Here is a 19,148-nt window from a genome sequence, read left to right as displayed (position 1 = left end):
GGCTGTGAATTTCTCCTTCAAAATGTGTTTCCAACCCTCTAAAGATAGAACCAGAGAAATGCAACACAGTAGAGAAGGTTAGTTCTCATGGTATGCCTCAGTGAAAGCTCTAAAACACCAGGCAGATATGATTAGTGAATTCTCACTTTTGTCTTTCAATCTGTTTGCATTGTATTTCACTTCTGGAAAAAAGCAGTTTTTGAGAAACAAATCAGTGTATGGATGCTTCTGCTTCTGGAACAGCCCTCCCTTCCTTTGGCCTCTCCCAGTACCTTCGGACACCTCCCCTCCATCACTGCTGTTCCTTCCTGAAGGAGACAGCTGGCCAGGGATTAAGAATGTAGGCATAATAAAAACTGGGAGAAGGGAGTCCAAAAGAAAATGATGAGTTAAGTTCAAGGAGGTAATACAAACTATGTGGCTCTTCTTAAAGAGCCTGCTGATACCTGAGGAGAGGAAATGGGTAGGGACCCAACAGAGCTCAAGAACTCTTTCCACTAACAAATCCCAGCCAGGTCTTTTGAAGATGGATTTTTAAAAGCCACCAATAAAACAATCACTCCAAATGTATATAAAACATTGGAAAAAGGAACGTTATCTCATAAAATCGTCTTTCTTCATATACTGCAGCCAAGACAGTAAGCTGCTGTCCCATGTGAACACTGGGCTCTACCTTGTCGTCCAGCTCTGCGACAGATGAACAAAGGTCCACAAGGTTGGGCTGCAGGTGTCCACTCACAATCTTCTCATTGTAGATATAAATCTGAAATAAAGGGAACAAGTAAACAGATGATCTATTTCACTTCCTTTTAAGATCTGAAGTTGTTCTGAAGCCAGCAAGTAGCCTGAGGTTGATGCCAACCTTCCCTTCCTTGAAGTGCCTAATCATCCATAAGGCAGATCTCCAGCTGTGGCTAGCACATTAACACTAATCACTACCCCAGCCTTACAAATACTGTAAAACAAGGGGCCAAGGTAGTCCACGGAGAGATGCTAGATCCAAAAATGAAGATGGGGCTACAGAACCATGGCCTGGCTCTGGCTGCTGCTCCCTAGGAACCATGACAAAGTCTGTAAGCCCAGGTCAGAGGACTGATGCTCCTGGGCTTCATGGACTGGGTAGGTCTGTTAGAACAGTATCTGCTACACATCTAGAACACTTACTTTTAGAAAGCATCTCTGGAGCCCAGACAGATCACTGAGTGTCTGCCTGACAACCTGAGTTAAATCCCTGAGACTTACATGATAGGAGAGCTGATTCCCTCTGGTTGTCCTTTGACCAAAGCCCCACAACAAACTAACAAAGAAATAAATAAGTGTAGTAAGAAAGAATCTCTGCTCTTCAGGTAAAACTCTCTCAAAACAAGACAAACAAACAAACAAACAAAAACCACCCCAACTGAACCAAACAAAAAACAAAAAACAAAAAACAAAACAAAACAAAAAACCAAACACATACACAACTATGGTTTGATGTGATGTTTCTTAAGATATAAGAAAATTCCTTTTACTTTGGATTTGGTCTATAAAATAATGATGGTTATAAACAGGCTTTCTTTTACATTTTGAAGTCCTTGCTTTCCTGAGGACCGAATTAATGACCAATCGTGGACCCATGGAACCTTAGCTCTACTTTAAATAGAGGATGCTGATGCCATACAGCTTCTGGGGCTGTTACAAAGATTTCCCAGGTACTTAGATTTACGCAGTCACTGAATGAGCATGTTCTAGGAACCAAGGATATATTCAACATTATAGCACATAAACATTCACTTTCTGTGGAAGAGAGCTGTGTAGAGAGAGAGCTGGCTTTACGGGATCCTAGGTACCAAGGGAGTCAAGTTCTAGAGTTCATAGTTTTTCAGGTGAAGAAGCTACACTGTTTCTACATTCATTTGTTGGGTCTGAAATGGTGGTGGCCACAGCACCCAAGGAACCAGCCAAGGGAACTGAAAGGACACAGGTGTTGAATGAGTGTAAGGAAGAGGGAGAGTGAGCTAAAGACCAGAGAAGGGAACAAAGTCCAGTGGTGAAACACAGAGTTGAAAGGAAGGTGAAGTCCTTTCTGGAAGACCGAGGGGAACTTCAGTAGCAATGTAAGAAGAAAGAGACTTTAACCTCAAATCTACTCCCAACTTGGAATATATTCTCTGCTTTTACTCTCACTCAAAATGAATTTTACACAAAATTCTACATTTACACAAAAGAAACATTAGGATATTTCTCTCAACTAACGTTAATAAGATTTCTGGTGACACACAATTCAGTAAATGTAGAATTCCACCCATTAATTAACTGGTAGCTGAAGAGGGACAGTCCTCTATTAAAGAGCCCAGTGTCTAACAGTCCCTCCGTGTGTGTGTGTGTGTGTGTGTGTGTGTGTGTGTGTGTGTGTGTGTGTGTGTAGAGCTGCCATCTGTTTCTACCCCCAACCCCCAATTCCAGGGTAGCAGGAGGGAAGGGAGTAGGGAATGTATCAGTGTGTCCTCTCAGGGTCACAGCTAAGTGATGCAGGGCACAACATCTTGGGACTTTGTGATAGAAAGTGACAATTCTTTGAAAAACAGGCTTGACTTGCATTGTTTTCTTCCAAGTCAACTGCAGGTAAGTCCTGCACAGAGCTAGCTCCACATGGACCATCTTGTTCCATGCTTACTGATGCCGGCTCATGATCAGCATCCAAGAGCACGACCCCCAACACACCAGGAGCATACTCACTCCCATCTGCAATGCTACACAATGTCAGCACACTGTGCTTATCAAGGCAGAAAGTGTTTTGAAAATCCCACTCAACAAGGGTCAAAGAATCTGACCATACCATTAGCCAGTCAAGTAATTCAGTTAATACAGAACTCATTATAGTTATTCAAGGAAGCTATTGCCAACAAAGCAAAATGAAACACCTGGTCAGTAGAGAGTAGATTTAAATTTCCCTGCATTATCTGAGTCATTTGATTACCTTATTTAACCAAATGGAGAAGCGGGGCATTCATGGTAAAATATTAACTAATCCCATGAGCTTTCAGGTTTGACATTCATTTGAAGTCACTATTCCCTCCGACTCCCCTGAGGATCACAGCACTCTTTCTCCAGGATTAAATCTTCCTAAAATGTATACTCACCTGCCGGGCATAGGCCATCTCAATGCTATCCAGAGAGCTTCGACCAGGAGGACCCACATCACTGATGTAACTTGGCTATAGGGAAAGAAAAACCCAGGACTGGTTAAAAACAGTACTCGATCACCTAAGGCATAAAAATCACAAACAAACACAAACAAACACACACACACACACACACACACACACACACACACACACACACACACCCCGATGTCTGTAACCTGTTAAGTGGGGGACTTGTCTGCAGAAACAGGGAAAGGAAAGATGAACAGCAGCAGCAGGGCTCTGCTACAAGGACACGGGTTCAGCTAGCCTCTAACAGCCTTAGGAAATATTTTCCAGTACTAAAAACCTAATTTTAAAAATTATCCACTTAAAGAGTAGTTGATTGCGCCTTGAATTTCCATTTAAATGACTTTTGCCTAATGCTCTTGTTTTCAAAAGTACTTTTCCTTCAGTTGCCCTTGGCCAAGCCACTATTTTACCACATATAAAGTCAATTATCCATCAACAGGATGTGTGCACTGGGATTCCTGACTAGAAGTGGCTGGCAAACACTCAACTTGAATTCCACAGGCAGGGCTGCCTAAGCACATAGATGCTGAGATGCTGCATGGGAGAATGTTCCCTATACCCCCTAGCTCCAACCAGGTCTCCCCGCACTGGAAAAAAAAAATGTAGTCCATACACGAAGCCACACTGGGTATAACAGAACAGAACGAGACACAGGAATGGATAACAGGGGCAGGGAACTGGAGACCAGAAAGGCAAGGCAACCAGACTAACAGGGCCAGAGAAGAAGGGCTCACCAGGAGCCTGAGGGATGTGGGCAGACAGTAGTGCACTGTCCCCCCAACCTTATACACAAACACTGGGTGGGAATGGGCTTCTCAGAGTAGAGAGCATTTAGAAAACAGACATTCTAGGACAGAAAAGAACGTAGCAGAAGGGAGCTGCAAACTTTTAGCGCCCGTGACTGTGCAAAGGGTATCCAGAGGTGTGTAAAACTCTTTTCCAAAGAGGGTTCACTCTAGGCAAGAGAGGAGGAAATTACTGTAATAACACTCACATAAAATAAGCTTAGGCTGAAAAAAAATCCAGTGATACCACACAAGGAGAGATAGATGAACTCCTACACAGAATGTCTTACTTTCATGGAACCAAACTGATTAATTTACAATATTTGGTAATAAAAGCCAGTACTGTCAGGAAAAAAAAAACAAGAAAAACAAACAAAAACCAGGACCAGCACAGCAGAGCTCTAAATGCAACCTGCTGGTGTTAACCTTATGTATAAAACAAGCAGAATACTTAAGCCATTCCTACAAAAGAATTCTATTACAGCTACAAAACAAAAAACAAAAACAAAAACAAAAAAACTAACACAGACCTACATACAACAACACAAAACAACTCTAAAGTGAGCAAACATAAGGCAAAGCCAAATTGTAGAACCTCAACAACACAATGATGCAGTTCACGGTTGACAAGAAAATGACACAGCATAAACATGTACTATTCATACACAGAGGTCCCTCGCAGGGACCTGGAAGGATGTGGACTGATGGGTACATGTGGACACGGTGGGGATGGAGCAGTGCACTGTGAGAAGAGCTCTCTGTGGTACATCACAGCAGTACAATGAAGGACCTGCTGAATAGAGCGCTCCAAACATCCTTTGCAGAGTAGTGAGTGGCACACTTTCTGTGCTCAGAATCCTACTCAAATCCTGACATATGAACTAGGCCCATCTCTTAGGAATCTGCCAGGGAGCACAATCCACAACTTAAAATCATCTAGTGTGGAGTTGTCAAATTCAAACTGTCAGTCTGTATTTTACCAAATTAATGACATCATTCATTTAAGACACGTCATACATGCCACTCTATGTTGGAAAGAAAAAAATGCTGTCAAACTTACAACCCACCACTGAAAAAGACATTGTGATTTCAGAGATATTAAAATATAGGAAAACTGTATGACTGACACTTGAAATTCAGTATTAAGTCTCTTATCAAAATTAGCGGCTGCTCAATATTCGCTGAGTTCCACACACGGCAGTGAAGAGCAAGCAGCAGCCGTGTCGAGTGTACTGAAGCCTCAGCTCAGCTCTGCAGCAAGCCTGCTGCCTGCTGAGTCACTTCCAGACAACTCATCTGGGGACCTGCCACTGACCACAGCCAACACATCCAACCCACCTAAGTTAAATCCACTCCACCTTTAAATACTACTTTTTAAGAAGGGGGGGGGGGGCGTGCGTGGATTGAATCTCTTCTTCTACCTTTACCTGGGTCTGGGGATCAAATCCAGGCCACCAGGTTTACACAATAAGTGCTTTACCCACTGAGCTCTCTCACTGGCTCCAAAACACAGTTTTAAATGTCAGCTAAGATACATGTAGGAATTTCCACACTGCTCAACTCCATCTTATCATGTGAGCCCCAAGACACTGGAGTCTTCCTCACACTTACCAGATGTACAAACGGGCACACAAGGGTGCTTACAGGGCAAATAGCCACAAGAGACTTGCAATAAAGCACATTATTTTTACCCAGGCAATGCTTGAAAAGTTAACACTCTTTCAATTCCTGCCTTCTTTTAAACGTTGTATCTCTTTCTTCAATGACATCCTAAGGACATTCATTTTCCAAAAAACTCCATGCTATTAAAGTGTCGCTTCCTTTATTAAAGCTTGCCAGGCACAGATATTAACACTATGCCTTTGCTCTTTTGTTATTGAAAGGCTCCAGGGGAAAACAAACGTTCCAGAGACTACCATATGTCAGTTCATTTCTGCCTTAAAAAAGATTTCCTCTGAAAGCCTCGGGCTCAGCTTTAAATTATCCAATCTGAACGTTTTCCTTCAAATATAAGGTCAACTCAAAATGATCCGAGGCCTCCTCCCTAACAACCCTGAATTCAACAATGCTTGACAATAAGGTGCCCAGGAAAAGAGTGACAGTCACCAAGTCACCCATCCATCAGCTGACCTTAATAATGTGCAGCTTATCAAACGCTGATAGAACCCTAACACTGCACAGACCTGGAGCACGCACCTCATGCCAGGCCCTGGGCTGCAGCTCTATACCTGTTCCCAGTCCTTAACAACAGAAAAAAAAGGTGTTTCAGATGAGAAAACCAGGCTCAGGCTTACTTCTGAGTCATCTATCCTTCAAACTGTGTGCTCTCCTCTACAGGACAAATGAAGTGGAGATAATGTATCTTTCCACCATTTTGAAGAAAATTATATGGAAAGATCCTGTGAAAACACAGGGCTCCACATACCACAAGAATGGCTAAATTCTGACAGATAATACCAAGTGTGACAAAGATATGAAAAAAATGGAACTATCAGGCGCTGCTATCTGAGGCTATCCTGATGACATTTGGGGCAATATCTATTAAAGGTGAACTTTCACAAGATGTGGAGGTTCACATCTCAACCCCAACCCTTCTAAGAGGCTGAGACAAGAGGATCACTGTGGGTTTGAGGTCAGCATGGGCTTCACAGTGAGTTTTAGACCATCCTGGGCTACAGAGTAAGACAGCCTGGGCTATCTCAACAAAAAACAAAAACAAACAAGACAGACAACAACAAAAAGCTGAGGGTGAGGAGGGGTGCCAGACTGAATCCAGGACCTGGTGCATACTAAAGTGTTCTTCCAGGGAACCCCAACTCTGACCACAACCAAAAGCTGACCACAACATATACTCAGACCCAGCAACTTCCTCTTAGGTGTACCCAAAAGAGATACAAATATATATTCTCATCAAAAGATCAAGGAATGCTCACAATAGTATTATTTATAAAAGCTCAAAACCATAAACTATCCAAATGGCATCAGCACTATCCATCAACCAGAATGGGCAAACAGAACTACAATTATACTCTTTAGCCATAAAATGGAAGGGCTCACCACTACAAATAACAATATATATGAGTAGAATGGTACGCAAAAGAAGGTACAAATAAGCACATTTTATGGCTCAGGTTTTATAAAGTTCACAGACGCAGGACCGCTGGGAGTGAGGCAGGGGTCAGGGGCTCTGCTGAAGAACTAGGATTGTTTCAGTACTTGGTCATCTTTAATAATTCACTGAATTACATACTTAAGACTTTCATACTCTTCTGTATAAATCTTAAACTTTAAGGAAAAAGTTAAAAATAATAAAAGCAGTAAGATTCATATGTAAACTGGGAAAAAAAAAAACTGTATGTAAGCTCAGGCCTGTAAGTCTACCACTATGGAGAATGAGAGAGAACGATCACCATGAATGAGGTCAGGCTACACAGTAAATACCAGACTAGGCAGGGCTATATATTAAAACCCTAATCCTATCTCAAAACAAAGAAATAAATCCTCCCAAGGAGTTTCCAGAAAATGGCAATTCTCTGGATAAATGGAATAGACCTGTGTGTAACACGTGCCAACTTACACAGCAACATTACTCCCTCCACCAAAAAATCCCAAAAGAGAACAGCACAAGCATGGCACACTCTCTCCAAGGGGCCTGGAGGTCGTAGAAGAAGAGCATACTGAACAGACTGGTCTATTTTTGAGAGAAGAACAATCAAGGAAGAACATTTCATTTGTAATTTATAATTACTTTCAAATCCCTATACAGAGCACAACCTATTAACACCATTTTTAAAAAATGAAGTTTATAAAAGCAGGAGTTGTTCTAATTATTTGCTCAGACTTAGAAAGAACCGAAAGGGAAACACCAGATTAGCTAAGGTCTAGTATATTAGCTCTTTCTCCTCAAAGACTGTTTCCATCTGAAGTCTTTGAGTCTAAGAAATATAGGACACCGTCCTAAAGGAGCAATTTCCCAAAATAACCAGACATTAGCAGCTATTTACTTGGGGACTAATTGAATAGAAAGACTGGTTCTTAAATTGAGAGCATGTACAGGCACAGGGCATCAGAAGTTACCCTGCAGGTCCCACAGACTGCCAACCTGCCCAACCCTTCACCCTCACTTCAATATAGCCAAGACATGGACGACACCAGTTCTGGGTTTTGCCAGCATGTTACAAGTCTTTGAGCCTGACCTTCTCAAGACCCATATACAACAAGAGCACAGGTGCCTGCACTGGGTGTGGGGCATACACCTGTAATTCAGTACTTGGTAATTCAAATAAGTTCTAGGAAAAAGACTTAACTGGTAATAGTGATATTCTCTCACTTTTTTTTTTTTTGGGGGGGGGGGTGGTTCGAGACAGGGTTTCTCTGTATAGTTTTGGTGCCTATCCTGTAACTCACTCTGTAGACCAGGCTGGCCTCCAACTCACAGAGATCAGCCTGGCTCTGCCTCTCGACTGCTGGGATTAAAGGCATGCGCCACCATCGCCCGGCTCTAATACTCTCACTTTTAAAACATTAAAAATTTAAATATCTACTTCTAAATTATCTGAAATTAATTTTTGATACTTAAAAAAGAGAGAGATAGGATCTCATGTATCCTAGGCTGGCCTTGATCTTGAACTTCGAATCTTTCTCCTCCTTAATACTGGGGATTGAACGGGGCTTTGTGAATGCTAAACTAACTGAGCCACCCCCAACTCTGAAATTCGTTTAGAAAAGACAACAAGGCCAGACACAGTGGCACATGCCTTTAATCCCAGCACTCAGAAGGCAGAGGCAGGCAGATACCGGAGTCCTAGCCTAGCCAGGGCTTAAACAAGAAAAACAAGCAGTAAGGGAGGAACAGTCACTGTGAGTCAGTCGGGTTCTTTCCAGTCATCACTGATCTGCCCCCATAATGCTACTTCATCAGACCCAGAAGGTCTGTTTGCAGGGCTTAACAGCTTGCACAAGGCCTCACTGGACACTAGTGACTCAGGATCTCGGGTCCGGGACTGTTCCACCTCTCCTCCATGGTGAAGACATGGCAGGCACAAAGGCAGACAGGTCTGTTAGACCTAGATGCGGCTCCCAAAGTTCCTTGCAGGAAAGACCTCCAACATGCAGCGAGACAAAGAAGAAAGATGTAGAAGAGAACACACAGCTAATTTTGTGTACAGTACACAAAATTAAAATGTACTCTCAGACACATACACTTGTACAAAGCAATGCTAGAAATGTGGATGGAAGAAGTAACAGTGACGACTTAGGAATTACAAAGGGGGAATAGAACGGGGTATCTGGAGATGGGGTGTTTTAATTTTGAACCCTGGCTCTACACTGTCTTTATTTTTTAAATTAAATCTTTAAGAGAGAAGAAAAATTATGACTTAGTACAACCACTAATAAACAGCATTAAGACAAACACTGGGACTTGATATTTAACTAATAATTGTTATCTGGTCTGACCTACCTCGCTTTCTTGGGTAAAGTCAAGGGCATCCTCTCCTGACGCCAGCAGCGTGTGCAGGATTCTCTGTTTCACTTGTTCCCACTCGACCAGCATTGACTCTCGATGATATTCCTCAGCCATCCCAAAGGTCTGTCAGAGAGGGACAGACACGGACCCAGTGAGGAAATGCAGACTGCTTCCTTTAAAACCACATAGACTGCAAAACAGGAGTCCCCCACCCACCGACCACTTTTCCACAAGCATACTCAGAAAAAAAATCCATTTTAAAGCGCAAAGCTACACAGAGAAACACTGTCTCAAACAAACAAACAAACAAACAAAAAACCATTTTAAAATTTATCACTTAAAACTTTTGTTAACAACTGTTTATAGCATACTCTATATTTCACTGACTTGAAGACATTTTAAAAAACTCTTATTAAATTGTGGGAAAACATACATAAGCTTACCATTTAACAATTATTTTATTACTTTATGTCTAGAGCTGTTTTGTCCGCATGCATGTCTGCACACCACATGCACAGCTGGTGCCCATGGAGGCTAGAAGAGGTACCAGATTGCTGGGACTGGAGTTACAAATGGTGAGCCACCATGTGGGTGGTGGGAATTGAACCTAGGTCCTCTGGAAAAGCAGCCAGTGCTCCTAACTGCTGAGCCATCTCTCCAGCCTAAGGGTCCAGCGGCATAAAGTACAGGTGCAGTTGTCACCACCTTCCATCCTTACAACAATTTTGCAAAGGTAAAGCTCTGCAGCTGTCCACCAATAACAGGCTGGGCCTTTCTCTACCCAGACCCCGGCAAGCATCAGCCTGCTTTGTGTGATCACTCCAGTCATCTCACAGAAGTGGAATCACACGCTGTATCTTTTCATGACTGGGTTACATTATTTAGCAGTCCTTAAAGGCCATCACGTTGAAGCATGTGCCAAACTTTCTTTCCATTTGTACCTAACACTGCTAAGAACATGGGTATACAGGTATCTCCTCAAGTCCCGGCCTTCAGTTTGGGGGATATACTCAGATGCAGTATCGCTGGCATCATGTTAGTCATCTTCTTCTTAATTTTCTGAGGCTACTTTTTTCCATAAAGGATACATACTTTGCATCCCTACTAACAGAGAATCAGGGTTCCCATTTCCCTACATTCTCACTAACACTATTTGTTGTTGTTTTTAATAAGAGAGTTAGGTAGCTCATGGTCATTTTAATTTGTGTTTTCCTAATGATTAGTGATGATGAGCCTCTTAAGACAGTTATCTTTACTAGACTTTTGGAATTAAGCTATCTTTCACAAACCACAGTAGAACTTTTTTTTTTTTTTTTGAGCTGAGAATCAAACCCAGGGCCTAAGCGCTCTACCACTGAGCTAAATCCCCCAACCCAAACTTTTTTTTTGAAGAACATAAAATAATGATGAAACATTGGTATCTTAAGATTTAACAAACACCAAAGACCAAAAACAAAACAAAACAAAACACCTCTCCTTATTTATGTATTTTAAAACACTAATTTTTTTTGTAACCAAAAAAGTCTACATTACTATCAGCTGACAGAGACAAGACAGGAAGCTCCCAGAACAAAGGAACTCAGGAAAAGAGAGAGAGAAACAAAGGGGGAGGAGAAGGGGGAAAGCAAACAGCAAAGGAAGACAGGAAGACAGAACTGCACCAGCTTACAGCTACACCGAAGAGAGGCTGTGCTGAGCCTGTAACTCTGTAATTGGGAGAGCACGTTTCTCTCAGCTAACGCTCACTTTTCAAAAAGCCATCTACCTAAAATGAGACTGGCATCTAATTAGGCAGCACTGAGAGCTCATTAGTAATGCCTACTTTATTTTGGGCAAAGCAGATAATTTATACTGATAACAGTTATGCACATGGACTGTGGAGTTCACGTTAAATGAAAAGTTAAATATACTCTTTCACAAATATACTGAGTTTTGAATAGTATTTATTAAAATGTAGGCTAAAAGAACAAGAATACAATACATATATACACACAAAATGACTAGGAAGAAGGGCAGCACATTCTGTACCCTTTCCACAATGTATTCTGAAGCTATGGGAGAAATGAATCTAAGTTTAAAAACAGTCTTCCCCTGGTTTTGTTCTTCGCACTGAGAATCAGACAGCATGGGTGTTGGGTATGGAGGTAGGCAAGCCAGTGAGCCAGAGCTGAAACACACAGAGAAAATCTTTGTCTCCTGTTCACACACACAAACACAGAAGCTGTACATTCTGACTAGAGAAACGTGCTGGATCGGAAAGGTGGAGTCAACATGAGCAAAGAGACTATTCCTCCAGACTGTGCACACAAGGAAGCCACTCTTTCTCAAGCTCGTCCTAGTGGCGCCACCTCTTTAACCGGAGCCTCTCCCAGCACAGCAAAGCTCAGGGTTCCAGAGGCAGGAGGACCAGGGCAGGTGGGATGAAGAGCTCACAAGAGCAAATAAGACACAGGCAGAGCTGTGGCACTGGCCCAGGACACTAGAGTGTCAGCAGGGTTTCTCTCGAGACATGGTCTCTGGCTAATAACAACAGCAAAGAAAGTAAGTAGTAAAGGCCGCTGAAGAACACAGACAATCCCCACCCAGAAGTCAGGGATGAGGACAGTGGTCAGAATTCGGCATCAGGCAAGGGTTAAAGTGACTATAGTAGGTATTAACTAAACCCACCCACACCCACCCCATTTGTTAGGCTATCCTGGTACTTCCAGAAATGCCAAACAGCTCTGAAAAGTAGAAGCTCTGGGGACTCACATGTCCTGGAGAAGGATGCCAGGCTACTTTTTATAAACAGCCAGCAGCCTAAGCACTGTCATCCTTGGCATGATAAAGAGCGTAACATAAAAACAAATGCACCAACATAAAAGTTCTCTTCTCTTAACCACACCACCCCTGCTTATTTTAATTACACCAGAGATAATGGAACATCCGATCTGTGGGCCAATCAGGGATGAACAGCCACCCATGTGTCCAATGGTGCCCTACTGGGTTTCTAGCAGAGTCTGAACTACTGAACTAAATACACAAAAAAGAGTGGTGACTAAAGAGAAATCAACAAAGCTACTCAAGTGAAAACCCAGAAAAAAGGAGAGTGAGGTCTGAAGCAAGGTTGGAAGTAGACAGAAAGAGTAGGGTAGGATGAAAGGGAATGCAGAGAGCTGAAAATCAAAATGAAGGCAAAAGTAACCACAGGGAAAATTCCAAAGCAGTGGGGAACTATTAAAATTCAAGCTGAATCACTATTACTGTTATGTGTGTAAGGAAAAAAGGCAGGGATCAAACCGGATGACTGAATTAAGAACAGGTTGGGAGCTCCTCACCCATTTTACTAAAAGGAAGAGGGCAATAGCTTTGGCTTAGCATCTGATTTCCAGGCAGTTGCAGCTTTTAGAAACACTGTGTGTGCTGAGAGTCACTTTGTCTCTGCTGGGATGCACCAAACGGGAGAACCAAGGACACAGTGTGGTTTTCTGGCCTGTTTTCCTGGCATTTCAGTGGGACATTGGCAAGTTATTCAGACATGAAACTGCCACCAAAATGCCAGGAAGCTGCTGATTTTTTAATCATTTTTATTGAAAATTATTTTGCTCAGCAGCAACCTTCCACTATCTAGCCAAGTCAGAGGTGTCCCTCAGGCCAACTCCCAACACTGGAATGTCTCCCTCATAAACACATATGCACACATTTTGTGCTGTGGTATGTCACCTAAATGTTTTGGCTGGCTGCACATTTAGTCTCAGTATGGCACAATATTTAGAGACTGCCAATTTCAGAAACACATTCTGCGGAGTAAATGGATTAATAAGGTTTGGAGGCATTCAAGAATCCTAATTTAATTTCATTGGTCTTTTATAGCAGGACAATCAATTTTGGTGAGAAATTCAACAGTGTGAACAACAACAACAAAATCATTTCTAAATGTCTTCAAATCTAAATCAAATGAATCTCTCTATTTCCAGGACTAAGAACTGCTGCCAACAATGTAATTAATGAAATTTAGAATTTCCTTATTGGTCACTTAATGCTTTGGGGGCATTTCTTGCACACTAGAGAAGGAAGCTGTATCTCCTATTGGTCCTGTTGAGGACTTTCACCTTTGTAGAGTGTTCTAATATAGCACACTGAGTAGAAGCACTTCTCACTTCATTACTTTTCAGACAACACAAATAATACATAAACACATTTCACTCGACATCCAAGCTAAGTAAATAAACACCAAAACAGAGAAACAGTGCTCCTCATCCAATTCCCTTTGCAGAGAGCTTACAGCAGGCAGACTGGCAGGCGCTTCCAGAAAAAGCCACCTTCTCAGAGCCAGCTCCAACTTGACAGCTAACCTTTTCTCTTTCTTCCCCAAAGACCTCTAAGGAGTCTCAAAACACTTACTTTGAACTGGGATGTTACTGAAAGGCTGCGATCATTGTCAAAAACAAAAGGAGATACTAACTCTCATTAGTAAAAGAAATAACCTATATGGTTAGGTGGAAGCCCCACCTCTGTTTCCCCAGATCCCACTCCTAAGAAAGCCCACCAAGGGCTGGAGAGATGGCTCAGACGTTAAGAGCACTGACTGCTCTTCCAGAGGTCCTGAGTTCAATTCCCAGCAACCACATGGTAGCTCACAACCATCTGTAATGAGATCTGGCGCCCTCTTCTGTATACATAATAAATAAATAAATCTTTAAAAAAAAAAAAAAGAAAGAAAGGAAGGAAGAAAGAAAGAAAGAAAAGAAAGAAAGCCCGCCAAGAGTCAGCCCTTCCCTGGGACTGTTTAAGACCATGCCTACAGGCTACTTAAGACCTGGTCACCACCATACCTGCCGTGTGCTCTCCTGCTCCCTCCCCTGCCTTCTTGAGAGTTACCCACAAGCTGTTTCGCTCTGTTTATTAAAACTTGGACTTACTTATTAATTCTGTTTGATTGACTTATTACATTGGCAGCAGAGAATACCTAATAAATAGGGATCCAAAAACTTATGGGTACCATTCAGGAATGCTTTTGCAAAATATACACTTTATTAGACATTGGACTCTATATCGTCTCTTGGGACTCTCACCTAACAATTATATGCTCCCGAAATGAAAGCATCCAGAAACACCTGTTTAAAATCATCTGTTCTGATATTTTCAGGTTTAGAGCATTTTGTAGGGGTGAAGGTAGGCTAGAATGTATAATGGTTACTCTGACTGATTTATTTTCTATCATTTAGTGTATTTTAAAAGCACTTGAGAAAAAGTTAGTATGGTGACATAGGGCTAGCAAGATAGCTCAGTGGGTAAGGGTGCTTGCTGCCAACCTGAAAACCCAGGTTTGACCCCAAAACCCACATGGTAAAAGAAAATAACTAACTTGCAAAAGTTGTCTTCTGACCCACACATGTCACGCATGCATCTGCACTCCGGGTTGCGTACTTACCCTCTTCCGGGACTCTTCAATGGCAGATAACAGTGCATTATCTTTCTCATTCTTCAGGAAGCCCTAGAAAAGGAGGCAAAATGACACAATCAGGGTTACCTTCTAATAGCCAGAAGTACACTGCAGAACACAAGAGTCTGGCATAGTAGTGCATGTCTCTAATTTCTGCCTCCAAGCAGACAGGAGTATCAGGAGTTCAAGGAAGGCCATTCTCAGCAACCCAGGAAGTTCCAGGTCAAACTGGGATGCTGGGAACTGAGGTACTTCCCCCCGCTCACCGTCCCTGCCAAAGCGCAGTGCCTCCATTTACTAATGGCAGGATTTTAGCCAAACTCTAAATCTCAGTTAACTTATGTATAATAATGAGATAATGTAATCAAGCTCTTGGCACCAAGGCTCAACACACAGTTCTGTCATTAATACTGATTAAGTCTAGATCTGTTGGTGGCATTAAGAAAAGGCAGCTCAGGAGGACTTCCTTGTTCTTGCTCTGTCCTTATTTGCCTGGGATGAGGTCAGGTGAGGGAGGAAACAAAAGACTGTGACGATGCATGCAGGCAGACTCCAGGTCAACACCTGCCTTTCACACAGAGGGAAGGCCTCTTTTCCATGGCTTGGGGCTCAGGGGTCAAGTCAGAACAAGGAAAATAATATTAGTATTATATATTCATGTATGGAGATCAAAGTCTTAGCTGTAATATGGAAGACTCCAAGTTATGACACATCCCAGGCCCACCTACAACCTGTAAGGCACAGTTCCTGTATGGCAAGCCCACTAATCACACATTTGTAGGTGTCTAAAATGGCATGCTTCCCTTATAATGCTTCTGTTATTTTTTTTTTTTTTCTTTAAAGGAATTTGGGGAACTGTAATAGAAAGAATTAAGCAAAAGCATTTAAATGACAAGTTCAATTAAAATGTATTTGATGACTTTCTACATATATGGTTAGTTTTTGACTACTTACATTTTAACAACTATAGTCTTACTACACTCTGTCCAAATAGTCCTAGTTCTTAAACTTCTGGTTAACAAATGTGGATGGAGGGCAATATAGGAAGATAAGTTGGGTAGGATCCTATTAATGTCCATAGATTTCCAAGATCTCTACATACTGGCCCATGATTCCCTGTTCCTGTGCTCATACTCATGATGCACTGGGATGGCAAACAGCAGCCGCTCAACAGTCCCTCAGAGACTACTCCCAGGCAGTGCTAAGGAGTCTATCTACACTGATAAAAGGGCTGAGGTGAGGGTAGGGTGAGGCTTCAGTCCCTTTTTAATAATGTAATGGACTCCATATATAGGAAAGGGGGTAAATGATGTAATTATAATACATACATACATGGTCCATGGGGAAAAGTAAAAAAACTTTATTATGAATTCTCTATTTTTGAGACAGGGACTCACTGTGTAGCCTCTAACTCACTATCTTTTAAGAGTTTCAATGGCTAAAGCTAAATTAAAGGCCATTTGAAAGGTACAGTGTCGCCATTTCTAAACCAAGTGATACAGCTACTACTGTGGATTGATACTACCAAACAACAGGTAAGCAGGGGCCACGCTCTGTGACTACAGAAAGCTATGTGAACAAGGCAGGGTTGGGAGAAGCCACTACATGTTAAGGCTAGTGTAACTTTTCTGAGTTAGACTAAGGCAGAGGGCTGGATGTGGGTTGAGTCTGATAATGTCTTCCCTTTTCTGCTTCCCTGATCTTCCCAAGTCAAATGATTACTTAACTGTAACTGTGCCTACATTCACAGATTTCTCTTATGTACATACATAACACAAACGCAAAGCAGTAATCAGACACATTCACTTCAAAGCAAAATACTTTTCAGTGTGAAACAGAGCCTTCAATTTTTTGTTTTGTTTGTTTTGTTTTTCGAGACAGGGTTTCTCTGTGTAGCTTTGCGCCTTCCCTGGATCTCACTCTGTGGACCAGGCTGGCCTTGAACTTACAGAGATCCGCCTGGCTCTGCCTCCCGAGTGCTGGGATTAAAGGCGTGCGCCACCACTGCCCAGCCAGAGCCTTCAATTTCTAAGAAATAAAATTTCAAGAAATAAAACATCCCCCTATCTCTCTCTCTCATACACATACCCCAAAAATTACAGGGAAAAAAAAGGTAATGAATTTAAGAAAAATTGGGGAGTAGAGTTTACCTGGGAGAGATTAGAGGGAGGAAAAGGGAAGGGAGTAAATGATGTAATTATATTATCATTTCAAAAATAAAAGATTATAGAAAAAAGAAAACAATGAAAGACATCATTTGGGGTCAGAGCAAGCTACTTGTCTTTTAAAAGCTATGTTTTTTAAAAATCTCAACAAATTAAGTAAAGCATTTGTGCACGGGACTCAGATTTCAGATATGACCCACATATGAACAAAGACCACGGCATTATGTACTACAAAAACTGCCTGCTCTCTGGAGTGCACACAGCCCACAGCACAACCATCCCTCAGAATGCTGGGAAACTGGTTCCAGAGCCCTTCCCCAGATACCAAGTGTATGCATGTAACTAACCCATGTACAGTTTAGACCATAGGCTATTAACACAACATAAATGCTGTATGAATAGTTTATATGCCATATTATTTAGGAAATAATGACAAGAGAATCTGTATGTGTTCAAGATCCTCACCTTGACAGTTCTTGCCATTTCTCTCCTCCAATCTCCTGCTCTAGCCTTCCAAGCACTGACATTACAGGCCTGTGCCACCCATTGTGCAAGTCAGACAAAATGCCTATTCTAGAATGTTTGTTTTGGTTATATATAGGGCCAATTACATTTATTCTGGTCTTTGAATTTTATTCTTTATTCTTTTCTAAAAGGAACATTAGAAAAGGTGTGTATACATATATAATTAATATTAATATATATATTAAACCTATACACTAGCAGTCTATCTTATGAAAAGAATCTTTTAAAAAATTAACATGTACAGAGTAATGATGGGGTCTTGTGCCATCTAGTGGTGATCAATTTATTCTAAAGAAAACCGTCTTTGAGGGAAAGTAATGAAGAAGCTATTCTGAAGACACTGTCTCCCCCACTTTGGCTCTCAAACTACTGAGACAATAGACCCACCTCCCCTCAAAAAATTCTAATTTTCTCAGGGATCTCATGCTGAGAGAAAAAGGGCCGAAGCCCAGTGCCAGCCAGAGGGCCCCTCATCCCCAAGAGAGACTTCACACGGGCCCGACAACTTGTCAGACCACCTTGCGGGACAGACTGGAGTCCAGACGGAGGCGGGAGGACCCTAGACTAGCACTACTCAGCTATGCATACTACATCTCGCGCTCTATTTAAACCTAAACCAGTCAGGACCTTGAAGGTGGATTTGGGGGACGACATCGCTTTGCTCCTCTCCCAATGCGGCCACATACTGAATAAATCTTTTTCTATTCTTCACTCTTATGTCTTTCTTTAACTGGCCTACAGAGGATGGGCAGCCCGAAATAGGTCCAGGCTTTGACTCTTAACAACTCTGGTGAAAATAACGTGGGGCTAGGAAAAAAAAATCACTAAATTAAAGATGGGAACAATAATGTATTTTACCATGTAAATAAAATAATAAAGCAAAAGTAAGCGTCAACATCAAAAAGGGGGGAAAACTCTTGTCTTCCTCTTCAGAAGCTGGACAGACAGGTGTAGACTCAGCACCACAATCCCAGCACTTGGGAGGACTGCTACACATTCAAGGCCAACCTGAGCCTCAGAATGAGGACCTGTCGCCAAACACCAAAACTCAAAACATAGCAAGAAAAACTAAACAGCTGGACAGAAAGACGGTCTGCCTCTGCCCAGGTTTCCCAAGTCTCTACCTTGACTTATGATGACTAAAGTAATGTTTTAAGTTTAAATTATTATGTTTAAGAGGTCTATAAAGCAAAGCGGACGGTGGTGGCGCACGCCTTTAATCCCAGCACTCAAGAGGCAAAGCCAGGCGGACCTCTGTGAGTTCGAGGCCAGCCTGGTCTACAGAGCAAGATCCAGGATAGGTTCCAAAGCTACACAAAGAAACCCTGTCTCAAAAAAACAAAACAACAACAAAAAGACATCTATAAAACAAAAATGCCTCTAACCTATAAGCCCCACTTGCCCATGGACAGGTAACTTCCTAGAATGCTGGGGGCTGTTGTTCATGTAGGATAACAAGCCACGTTTTTGCTTCTATAAACAAGCTTGGTTGCCCAACTGCACAGGAAGTGCTTGATCACACTTAAGTGGAAGGTACGTAGGCATAAAGTATGTCAGGATGTAAGCTTGCCCCTGACTGGACGA

General features: G+C 42.1%; 1 protein-coding gene across 2 annotated transcripts in view; it reads right to left on the bottom strand.

Moving 5' to 3' along the window:
• The window catches only part of Nup93 (nucleoporin 93), a 104,840-nt gene that overhangs the window by 16,657 nt on the left and 69,035 nt on the right, over positions 1 to 19,148 (bottom strand). For both annotated transcript variants that reach the window (XM_036188510.1, XM_036188511.1), the window contains 4 exons: positions 14,863 to 14,925; positions 9,444 to 9,572; positions 3,123 to 3,197; positions 674 to 763 (listed from right to left, as the gene is read on the bottom strand). In XM_036188510.1, the coding sequence (XP_036044403.1) occupies positions 674 to 763; positions 3,123 to 3,197; positions 9,444 to 9,572; positions 14,863 to 14,925 (357 nt within the window). The remainder of the gene's footprint in view (positions 1 to 673; positions 764 to 3,122; positions 3,198 to 9,443; positions 9,573 to 14,862; positions 14,926 to 19,148) is intronic.

The sequence above is a fragment of the Onychomys torridus genome, chromosome 5 (assembly GCF_903995425.1).
Source record: "Onychomys torridus chromosome 5, mOncTor1.1, whole genome shotgun sequence".
NCBI lineage: Eukaryota > Metazoa > Chordata > Mammalia > Rodentia > Cricetidae > Onychomys > Onychomys torridus.
Note: the sequence above shows the minus strand (reverse complement) of the source record. Positions and strands in the feature narration are given on the sequence as shown.